Source organism: Aythya ferina (assembly GCF_964211825.1).
Source record: "Aythya ferina genome assembly, chromosome: 3".
Lineage (NCBI taxonomy): Eukaryota > Metazoa > Chordata > Aves > Anseriformes > Anatidae > Aythya > Aythya ferina.
This window is the reverse complement of record NC_140298.1, coordinates 105,096,175-105,108,308: the sequence shown is the minus strand read 5'-3', so window position 1 is coordinate 105,108,308 and position 12,134 is coordinate 105,096,175. Positions and strand designations below refer to the sequence as shown.

General features: G+C 36.8%; 1 protein-coding gene across 4 annotated transcripts in view; it reads right to left on the bottom strand.

Annotated features, from left to right (window-relative positions):
* Positions 1–12,134, bottom strand: part of GREB1 (growth regulating estrogen receptor binding 1) — a 95,079-nt gene that overhangs the window by 26,524 nt on the left and 56,421 nt on the right. For all 4 annotated transcript variants that reach the window (XR_014691883.1, XM_084515699.1, XM_084515701.1 and 1 more), the window contains exons 12-21: positions 11,718–11,846; positions 10,131–10,256; positions 9,469–9,666; positions 9,206–9,386; positions 7,257–7,449; positions 6,469–6,605; positions 4,800–5,139; positions 3,210–3,325; positions 2,291–2,490; positions 459–548 (exon numbers count right to left, since the gene is read on the bottom strand). Coding sequence is in view for 3 of the 4 variants with exons in the window: in XM_084515699.1 (XP_084371825.1) it covers positions 459–548; positions 2,291–2,490; positions 3,210–3,325; positions 4,800–5,139; positions 6,469–6,605; positions 7,257–7,449; positions 9,206–9,386; positions 9,469–9,666; positions 10,131–10,256; positions 11,718–11,846 (1,710 nt within the window). In the remaining variant the exon portion in view is untranslated. The remainder of the gene's footprint in view (positions 1–458; positions 549–2,290; positions 2,491–3,209; positions 3,326–4,799; positions 5,140–6,468; positions 6,606–7,256; positions 7,450–9,205; positions 9,387–9,468; positions 9,667–10,130; positions 10,257–11,717; positions 11,847–12,134) is intronic.

Genomic DNA, 12,134 nt, shown 5'->3' with positions numbered 1-12,134 from the left:
CAAAATTAATGAGTGAACATTCTGGAGTGGGCGGGGGGGGGGAACCCACAAACAAGAGTGAGCATGGTTTTTCTCCCACAGATTCTCAAAAGATTTTTTTTTTTTTTAATGTGAGGCATGTTTTCTTGTTCATAAATTGTCATAGCTTCAGTGAATACAGTCAGCCGTTGCAGTACTAACTCAGGACTGATACCTCGGTTTCCCACATTAAAAAAAGTGCCTGTTTTAGATACCCCAGCCTATGATTACTTTTCAAGCAACAAAACATTTTATTTCTTATAGTTCAGAAGTCTGATTCTTAAGGGTGGGTTTTTTAAGTTGTCTTTAGCGACACTATTAAAATAGGCGTTGCCAAAAGCTTGGTGATTTATGACTTTAATTCTTTCCCTAACAAGCTGAATAAAAGGTCTCTTTCATATCCTAACAATAACTTAACAGAGATAATCTTAAGGTCTTACTGGAAGCCTTTGAAGAGAGAGATGAAGATGCAGAGTCATGGGAATGAGATCTTTCTCTTTTCATAGGACTTCTCTTTTCTGAAGTAGAACCTGTTTCAGGAAAGGTAGCAGGGGAAAGCAAAAACAAAACATGATTTAAATAAGCCTGTAAGAAGTTATGGCTAATAGCCATAACTTCTATGGCTATTGAAGCAGCAAAAAGAACCCAAGTTTGTCTGGATTTTGTCCTCATCCTGACACCATTTACAATGTGAAGAGTATCTGCTTCTGCTGTGCAGTTTTGGATTAGCCTGCGGTCTGATCTAACTACGCTTAGCTGCAATAGCCTCACAAAATAAATTCTGCTGCCATTAGTTGGCAATTTCTAGGCATGTCTCAACCACATTTTATCTTTCAAACCCATGCCTTACTTTCCTCACAAATCAAGTGTCAGGGAAGCCAACTGACAATGAGCTCCACTTTGTCAGTACGTTAAGAAATTACCTCCTACCCCTTACGTTACAACTCTGTGGGCAAATTACATCTCAGCTTTTGGTAATGACAGTCTATATTTAGACAGCCACCAAGGATATTTGCTTGAGGTTCATAGCTTAGGCTTCTATGTCAAAATGCTTGTTTCTGTACAATTTTACCACAATAAACAGATACATAAGCACTGCTATAAGTCTATCTTCTTTGCTGCTCAGAATTGAGCCCTTGAGGAACATACCATAGTTAACGGACTAGGAAAATAGCTTTACAACTTAGGTACCTAATGTCAGTGCACCTTTGGCTCAGATCACGTATAATCTTGGCTTTCTTCAACTAAATGGGCAGAGGTATTCATCCCACTTAAAGCAGGCTTCTATTGTAAACAGTCAGAGCATGACCATAGGTGTTTCATTTGTACATCAAAAGAATTTGTTTGATTAAAGTAAATATTTCTGTTCTGCTTGTTCTGCTCTCTTTGCTATCAATGAGTAAGAGCTCAATAAATGAACAGTAACAAGGTTTCCTCTTCATTAGTTAAAAAAAAAAAAAAAAAAAAAAAAAGGAAATGAAAGCAAGTAGTTTGAGATTTAACTAATTTACAGGAACTAAAATTCCTAGTTTTCCCCAGTTGCAAGGTACAACAAACAGTAAAGAAAAAATGTTAAGAAATTAATGGTATCTCATAATATCCATCAATTCCCACACAAATTAAAAAAATCCGCTTTCTGGGTAAGTCACTGTATGTTTACATATGATATGTTTTAATTGCTCTTAAAAACTGATAAACTTGCAACTCTACCATTTCAATTTGAATTCATGGACAGCACTCAGGAGTACTCAAGAAGCACTTTAAAGTTGCTACATTCAGATATTTCTTCTAGCCATGATGTTTAATTCTTTACAAACTAGAGACTATTCAGCTTGACTTTGAACAGTTCCCTTGGGAGGAATCTTCAACACTGTCAGTATGTAAGGATAGGTTAGGCGGGATCAGTGAGGGAGTTTTGGTGGAGATGTCCCTGCTGTGAAGTCACTGCTTCCCAGATGGCAAAGCACAGAGAGGGAAAAAAAAAAAAAAAAAAAAAAAAAAAAGAGGGAGAGAGGACAGAACCAATTAGCAGAGAAATAATACATGCAGAAGCATAACTGTGACAGATTAAAATGCCTCAGCAGCAGCACTCTGGGCAGGTAAGGGTGAGAGAACAGTGGTTCACTAAGATAAAGCAAAAGTGAGGAGCAGAGGTAACTCAGTAAAGCTAACACTGGCTAACCTTTACTGACTAGATATCACACATAATTTCATATTTTCTAATACAACTCAATTATTTTACAGCTTCTTTTATTATTACTACTAGCAATACCTTCTGTTGCTATTTCTTCATCTTCGTTATCAGTGCTGCTTAGTTTCTCTGGGTCACTTTCTAACACATCGTTCATAACTGCTTTCTCTGTGTGAACTTCTGAGCTCACAAAGTATGCTGCCAAACCAAGTTCTTGCTCCAAGGTTGTCCTTACCAAAGAAGATGAATTTATTAAACGTAGGTCACAGTATCTCAGTGATCTGGAGAGAAACAGATATGGTAATATGAAAACTCACTGTAATCTACTTTATTTCTTTTCCAGATGCAGCCAAAGTGAAATTTTTTTAATGATATACTTAAACTATGGATGAGATAGAGCACAGTATATCTTTGGTGCTTAATAGGTTTACCACTATGGTGTGCACAGTTTTATTTTCTTAATCCAGTTAAGCAGCTTAACTTAATGTTCAGTGCACTGAACATTAACATCAGCACAAGAAAAAGAGTATCATTTGGGTTTTAAGCCTAATACACAGAATGGGATTCAATTGAACATAAAAAACCATGTCGTGCTATTTTGGTGGCCCCAGGACATCCTGTCTGCCTCCCAGCTTTAACTCCAGAAGGTGTGGATCTCTTCACATGTCCTGTAGCACATATGCCAGCATCCTGCAGAGGTCTCATCTACCTTTTGGTGTCTGAAGTAGCTATAGATTTTTATTTTTTTTTAATATATCCTTACTCTCTCTTGTATAGTGGGACAACTCTCCTACCACTTTTAAGTTATTTGTATCTTTCTATAAGCAGGGGATTATTATTAATAATAAGCTTCTTGTATTTGTGATATAAAAATGGAAAAGCAATATCTTGACACTGAAATCTGCTTTCATCTCCCACGAGCATTTAAACAGTTAATTTTTAAACATTTGGAAAGCAATGGATAAAAAACTTCCACTGAGAAAATACCAGATCTTCTTACCGTGGCAAAGACTCCCCCTGTGGATCCATACCACTAAATATTAATATACAAGGCAAACCCTCCAACTCCAAATATGTCTGTGGCCTCCAATCTACATCTTCAATTTTCTGCCAGACCTGCATAAAATATGCTGTTGGACATACTGATATGGCACAGATAAAAATACATTTTATCATTCATTATATGAATCATTTTGTACATTGATAGAAATTCCACCAAGGTAAGCCACATAGCAGAGCCAATTACAGGTAGATTTCACCGTTCCTAAAGACTTTCAGGTAGCAGTCTGACTGTTATAAGCCTGAGGAAATTGGGACAGTATGTTCTGGTCTGAAAAGTCTCGACTCCATCTGCACACTGCTGAGGCTAGAGCATACACAGATAGAGTGGATATAGTGCATGAGATGATGAGGATGAGCTTTGGGAGACAGAAGAAAACAGAGACTTGCTTCTTATGGCAGATAAAGTATGGGTGTCTGAGCCCAAGGAGGGAAATGAGTTAGGAATGAAATCTTTTGACCTTAGAGCAATAGCTGAAAGTGTTGAACACGCATACACCACAGCCCTCACTTAATACCCTCTGAAAACTCCTGCTCTTCACCAAAGTTGTCAGTTCTGGTAACTTCATGAGAAGTTCGATAATTAGATATATGATTTGAATCTTTAGCATCAGGCTATAAAACTTTACTCACATCAGTCAGTACATTTTGCTGTGAGACTGACTTACTACAGATAAGGAATACACAGCAGGAGCAACAGTAAGACAATTCAGCTTCTATTTGTACATTTACCACTGTTGTGCATGACTGTGAAGACAAACAGGATGTGATTCAGAATTAATACTAGTTGTTTGTCTTTTTTTTCAGAAAAAAAAAAAAAATTACAAATAGCAGTACAAGATTAGAATTAGGCCCTGGATTTCTAATGATTTTGTCTAACATATCACATTAGGCACAGTACAGAGTGTAATATACATTTTTGCTTTGATGATCAGATGTTGGTAATTTTATGAAGAACAAGGAAATATCAGAGGCTTTTGTTACATAGATGACCCAAGACTCTAGACCTAAAGCACATAAATGAATCCATGAAACAACACAAGGTCCAGAAAACATAAAGCAAATCCTGAGCTGTGAATACCAGGGTGTTCTAGGACTCGTAGCTGGCATCACTGATCTGGTGCCTTCATGCCATCTGCTGGTGAGAAGAATAATATAAACCTCAATGGGTCACTGATTAAAATCTTTTAGAACTACACTAACTTTGTGAGAAAAGTGATAATTTTATTTGGCTGTTTTCCCTATTGTTATAAATAAAAGCAGTTCAGCTGCTTGGGAGGGTTACTGCTGGCAGCCAAGTTCTAGCTACATGAGTTAATATTCAGCTGAGTAACCAGAACACAACCAGAGTGAGGAGAGTAAAGGAATCACAGATTGTATGTCTAAAAGATAAAACTCATGCTCCTTACAGTAGTTTTGAGTTTTACAAGTAAGAATCACACTTCAGCTTACAACCATAACTCTCACCGATAAAGTCTCCCCACCTACCCATCTAATGAAGCTTCCCAGTATATTTCATTCTGTAAGTTACCTTTAGTTGCTCCACAAAGTGCTTCCCTATTGTGATTCCAGAATTAGGATTTCCCAAGATTATTTCAAAGTTATCTTCAAGGGCTAGTCTTTCCCTTACATTATACAGACGTTCATATGCCACTGCAGCCAGCGGGGTACATGGAATTCTCAACACTACCATGAGGCCATGACCACTAGGACATTGTCTTGAAGAGTTTATTAGGTTTTGGGTGATTTCCAGAGTTTCAACTGAGGTGTAATTCTTCATCTGAGAAAGACCACACACTGCCATCATAGCTGCAGAGTAGTGTTGTATGAGGACAAAAGTCCTTATCACTGCACTGTGTAATCTGGGAAACCTGAAATAAATGGCGAATTAAATAGTGAAGTATTAAAGACTAGAGTGAAAAAGCTAATGTTCTCCAAAATATAGTAAACTTAAGATTTCCTCCTGTAAAGAATCCTTCATATTTACTGTACAACAGACTCTCACCAAAGTGCAGTTTGATAGTTCTTGCAATGCATCATTACACAATCAGAACTGATGTTGTCTCTCTATTTCTCAGTACAGATTTAATAAGCAAAGAGTTCAGTAATGTTACATCACTTCAAGTAACCAATACTTTACTGCTGTTACAAAATTTATTACAGAATATTTGCTAATGCACTCAGTAATACCATCAATCAAAATCAAGGCATTTGTCAACAAGAACAGTATTCTTCATGATATGTTATCTTTAGGTGTTTTTTTCTCTTGTTTTCTTACTAAAGCCCCAAACTTGTTTCCAATAGATTCAATATATAGGCAACGTTCAATGAGCACTCCATGCTTCCCAGCCCAGGTACACCCTGTCTCAATCCCCATTCTACAGTAGGGAGAAACATGGATATGTAAGAGCTTCCTGTGCTCTGGTTTTTACAGAAAGGAAACCTGAGTGTGCAGTACAAAGAGAAACTATGGCTTGCTCAGAAATGCACCTCATGATCAGAGCTCCACAGCACCTGGTAGCAAGCCCCATAAGTTGTGTGGACATGCTCAGTCTGTCAGTTACCAATATGAATTCACAAGATTCTACTTGTCCTGACTTATTTTTGTTATAGATCCCAAAGAGTTTATCCACAGTTGCATGCATTCATGTGCAGTGATTCTAGACTTGTCTTGCAAGGACCAAGGAAACTTAACTGTTGGTGTATTTTCAAACTGTGATGATGCTCAGAAGATTTTTACCACTGACTTAAGTGTATCAAACATAGTGATATACGTCCTTCTCTTTTTGGTCCTTTTATGCAGTATACACAAATAATACAACAAAATTAGCCAGGGTCAGCAAGTGATAATACTGGACAAAAGTGAGAATGTGTTTGAATTTATTATAATAATCTGATAATGTAATTTCAGATTATTGTAATATAGAAGTAGCTACTGGTCCCATCCAAGTACACACATTAAAACAGGCTGAACAATGTGCATGTTCATGGTAGGGGGCAGCCTAGACTAGTTAGATTACACACCAAATGTGCAAAAAAAGATTAAAGAAAATATGAACAAGTGAAATACCCTTGTATACAGAGTTGATTTGTGGAACAGTGAGAAAAAAGAAAAAAAAAAGGTTTCTAGCTAGTAACTCAAGACACTAGAAAAATACGCTTCCTAAATTTCCTGCATTAGACCAAGAAGTGTACTGTACCTCTTTCCCAAAGCCATGACCATTGCTTCAAAAGAGCTGTCATACCGAAGCAGTGGAATACTATGGCCAGATAGAGTGGATTCAATGAATTCTGACAGTCCAAAGTATTTCTTGTTCTCATGGTATAAATCTACACCCTAAAACAAAGGAAGCAATACCAATTTAAAGCTAGCAAATATTAATGTACAATTGAATCACTGTTATCTGATATATTTGCAGTCACATTCTCCAACAAGCATACATACACTCAGATGCATACTAAAACAAAGAGAGAAAGAATCAACTAATTTTTTTGAAAGGAAAGAAGTTTGACTTCATTTTTCCCTGTTTCTTTTTCTCTCTACTCTCTCCCCATATATACATAAGCACAGACAGAAGATCTATGCAGGTTAAATATGCACACATATCCAGAAAATTCATGTACCTACATTTCAGATGTTGATGATTTTCAGGTGCTTTCTATTTATGTAGCTCAAAGACTTTTAGCAAAGCTACTACAGTTAATAGGAGATATAAAAGGAATAATAATAATAATAATATAAAAAAAAAAGCAAGAAATGATAGAATAAGCAATGGTTAAAAAAAAAAAAAAAAAAAAAAAAAAGTCACAGACTAAATAAACAAAAAAAAAGAAAAAAGAAAAAAGAAAAAAGAAAAAAGAAAAAAGATGCCATGCAAACTTCATTCTTGTCCACAAAAATCATAGGGCCTCCAAAGTTCTACCAAGTATATAAATGTAAAATAACTTATGAAAAGCTTGCAAAAGCATCTCAAAGCATCCATCTTACATTGCTGTATGAAGAAGGCCAGTGGATCTCATTGTAAGGGCTGATATGAGTATGCTGTGTCTGGAGCGCATAGGGGAAGGAAGTCACATGGAGTGTCACAATATTTGGTGCCTCTTTCACCTCCCTGCAGTTCAACAGTCTATCGACAAGTCCTGTAGACAGTTCTGTTTGAGGATAAAGGCTATGCATAGCACTGCAAAAAAGAAATCCAAAATCCAAAATTCTCCAAAGTGATTGGCACAAGGGAACATTTGGGTCCATGGGATAGCTTTAACCTGGATGTGAAATTGAAGTTAAACATATACAAGGAACTTAGGACTCTATTCTTTACCCTGCTTTTGTTGTATAGAAGGATGGGAAAAGAAATGCAAATTTTCAGTGCACCTGAAAATTTCCATAGGACTGGTTAACTCCCTAGCTAGCAAATTACCAGTTTCTTACAACCACCAGAATATGAAAGAGAAAGGATGAAAGAAAGCTGACGTTATGGCAGTTACAAATAATCACATAGTCCTCTACTAAATTTGGCCAGATTGTTAGAATTGCCCCTGAGACAATATAATTCTTGCCTACAAAATCAAGATAGAAAATGACAGACTGTAAGTCAGTACAACAGAAAGACAGAGGGAAGCTACCTGTGACAGATCTATTGTTAGGGCAAATGCTGGTATCATAGAACACCTACAGTCAATTCATTGCTCCAGAGTAAGACTTCAGTCCAAATTCATGCTATTTAATTTTTGGCATTTACTTGCAGTGACCAAGTTACAATCCTAGTCAGTGCAAGCTCCTGTTATCAACAAATAGAGATAAGTAATTCCAGGAATTTGTTGTTTCCACCCAAGACCTATGCCAGCTTTCAGAAATGCCCATGTCTCTGTTGGGTCTATGTGGGCAATCCCAGGCAGTTAAACTCCTCTTTTAGGCACCTTATTTAACTAACTGACTTCAGTTAGGGGGCATGAATCCTGCTGTACAGAATAATCGCTTCAATATTTGCCACTTACATGTCTTTTTTAGATAAAAAAAAAAAAATATATCAGAGGTTAGTAGCAATACGGGTACATCTCTATCCCTCAGGGATGTTATATGCCTTAAGGGCCATTGTTCAAGTTCCTAAGATATAGAGGAGTTGAACATTAAACCCTCACATATGCAAAAATACAGGTTTGATGAAAACACTGGTTCTTAACCAGTGTGAAAGTCAAGGTCTTGTCATCTCATTCACAAGCAAAATTCAAAGGCTTTTTGTTTCAGAAACACTATGATGTTTGCAATGTTGGAACATGCTGGTGTTTCTGGAATTCAGCACATTCTCCAACTTCCCCAGTGCCTCAGGAGATACAAAGCAAAAGCAGCCCATCTTCTCAACAGGCAGACTGCTAAGAAGGCAAAGAAACAATGAGCTATACAAGTGAACTGACAGGGAATTTGGTAAACATTGAACAGAAATCTCCCTGCTCCCTTGAGACATTTACCTGAAATCATGTACATGCAGAAACATTCAATTCCTACAAAGTTAAAAAAAAATAAAAAATAAAAAATAAAAAATAAGCTTCTGTGTTGGCTCACTAGCTGCCTAGTCACTGTGGAGGGTGTTTGCATGTTCTACAGTCCGGAGGACTCTGACAGAGGATAATGAATTCTGTGTACTTTCACAGGAAGCTTTCCTTTGAACAAACGAAAACCAGCCAGAAAAACGATAGCTGTGGCTGAAAGAAGATAAGAATGGTGAGCAAAGAAAGCTGAAATGTTCCACTGGAGCATAATATTACAAGCAGAACAAAAATAAGTCATGAAGAACCTTAGAAGAAAACACAGTTATTCAACGCATGGGAAGAGAAAGTTAGCAGAAAGTTGCAAAGAGAGATGAAGGAAGACATAAATCATAAATCTGATCTTGAGAGCTAATGCAAACAATAATTTTTCTGAAGTTGCAGTTTTCTTACCTCATTAGATCCCAGTGTGCGTGATCATGGATTAAGACAAACAGCGTGTGTGGATTCTGCATAGAGTTTTGTAAAAAGACTTTGAACTTAATCTGGGCGTCTGCATCTAGTTTCATAACATACTGTTCTACCCTCTGCTTTGTAAGATGCTCCTTTTCTAATCCAAGTTCTAATAAAATACCTAAAGAAATGGAACAAACATCAGTATTTCCAGATACAAATATTTTTAATGGTTTTACTGTAAATCCAAATAAAATAAGCACCTGAGTGCCAGAGATGAAACAAAGTCTGCTGATAAGTCACTTCAGAGGGTGGAACACAAATCAAGAAATCAATTTTCTCGAAGGAACCCAAATCAAGATTTTGAGTGCTGGAGTCAGCAATTGAGCAAATATGAGACAGCAGTTTCTGAGCCACTGCTAGCTGGAATGGACGAATCTGATGCCGTTCAATCTCATAACCTGGAAAATGACAAAATTCTGTTTAGATATACATGCAAAGTCTAATTGAATGCAAAATCTTAGAGACTGGTTAATAATAATTGAGCTATACTTTAAGATACTTTGCTTATGAGTCTGAGTTCCAATTTATGAAAATCTATATGGAAAATTAAAAGAAATCTTGCTGCACTGGGGCATTTTGGCCCTGTAAATCCCTTAAATATTGAAGACCTGAAACTGAACTTGAGCAACAGCATTCTGCTACCACAGAAGTAAGACTTAGAGCTTCAGGGAGTACAGTATCTGATGAAATGAAGCAGAGCATCCATCAAGTGTAAACCTGCATATCCCAAGATGTAAGTTCCTGATCACCACAGAACAGAATTTTTCAAGAGTCTAGGACTCTGCCCAGAAGTATCTACCTGCACACCTAAAGACCTGTTTTCAAGTACCCGACTGTTAACTGTTTAGAAGGTATTTCTTACTTGTACACACAGCTGCTCCAGTTCCATTCAGTGCTGTTGATTTATTCACTGAAGCAGACAGCGATGAAGAGATGTGCCCTTGGTTTTCCTGATAAAACTTCTCCAGCAAAAGATCAATGTCACCCTCTATCAAATTGAAAGTATAGTGGTATAAACATCCAGGTTAATAACAGCTGCATTTCATACTGACTTTTTTTGTAGGTCTTAAAGAGCTTTATATATGCTAGGTAGTTGTCATGCTCTTAGCTTATTGGCTACTTTTTACAGGAAGCCTCATCTTTTTTCTATTGTATAAATATTAATAAAATGTATATCAGGCCAGGGAATGACAGATCAGCTATGCAGACCTCTGCCTAGGACATTTATAGAAGATATCAGAAAACTAGCTCCAAGGCTCTGATCTAAATCAGCAACAACAAAGACTTCAAAGACTTTAAAGTGACTTAGTTTATGTCCTGACCATTGTGCTGCAGTGTTTGCTAATAAGGATTATGAGAAGCATTTGAAAATCTGGTGCAGAGCATAAATATTACTACATCTTTAACATTTTTGAGAGAGAAGAAAAATCCCTATAAAGCTGAAAGATAAATGAGAGTTTTACTGAACTAAGCATATCTGCAAACACATCCTATTCTATCCAGCAGGGACGCTGCTTACAGATGATAGCTGTGCAGAAAATACAGTGTGCCTGTTCGGAGAATTTAGTATTTTCTCAGCAGCTGAAAAGATTTTTGAACATGTCTGAAGCAGGGCTTAGAATGGCAGGGTCTGCCCTGTGAAGTGCAACCCAATGGATGTGGATGTTCATTTATTTGTTCTGCTCAAACAAGTAAAAATCTCTGCAAAAGAGATTCTGAGAACCGTACCTTGAAGATACTGGGAACAGAGGCATGATGGTTCTAGAAAAACAGGTTTCTCTTTAGTGACTAGTCAAAATACCATGACTTATCCATAAGTGTTCTTGCCTTCTGCGTACAGATTTACTGGTGTGATATGCATGGAGAAGGGGACTGTGACATGCCTTTTACACAGACAAGCATGCTGCATTTGCTCTAGTTGTGTGATGTAATTACACTTTCCATGTGGCTCAATCTATTCCTAGATAATCCTGTTTGTAGTAATCCTCAGTATGCTCAGTTAAAAAATGATCCAGTAACCCTGGCTCTCCAAAATTTTCTTTTCTTTACCATGCATTAAAATCAAGCTCACAGTATGGTAAGTTCAAGGAACAAAATTTTCCTTCAATGAAATAATTCTTTCTACCATGGTCTAAACGAATTATGTGCTTTTGGCAGAAGAATCTATATCCGTTCACATGGATATAGACTTGCATGTTTTGTGAATGGATGTGCATACTTAAGTGTAATATGTTCAGTTACTTACTGACGTATTTTAATGAAACTAAGGGATTTTAGAAACTGACACTTTTAGGAGGAACTTCAATTCAAATATACTTTCACAACTTTGTCCTGTATATTTTATTCATTTCTAATAGTATCTTGCCAGTGGAAAAGTAGTATATCTATTTTCACTTACTCAAAATATTCAGGGACTTGGAAACATGCCTGTTTGTAGCATATTATGTACCTGGGCAAAGGGTGCTAAAGAAGGACCCCAGAGTTTCTACTTTCCCTGTGACCAGCTGATAGTTAACTTCTTTTTGGTAGTCTGAAGGAGTAAGCATGCCCTCAGACAGGATTCTTGCCTGATACTTTCCTAAAAGAAAAAAAAAAAAAAAAAGAAAAAAAAAAAAAAAGAAAAAAAGTCATTTTGAAAGCACTTCAATCTAAAGTAAAAATGTTCTAAGTCATAATAAATCCCAGCTAAATGAATCTTCCCCCCATAAAAGTGGAAGAGATCAATCTTTTTTTTTTTTTTCCTACACACTTATGCACCATCCATCTGTCAGATAGATTCATACTTTATAATTCTATGTTTGTTTTCCATTTTAGGGGGTACTTGTTGACACAGTATACAAAAAGAGCATGCAAATAGTCAAAGATA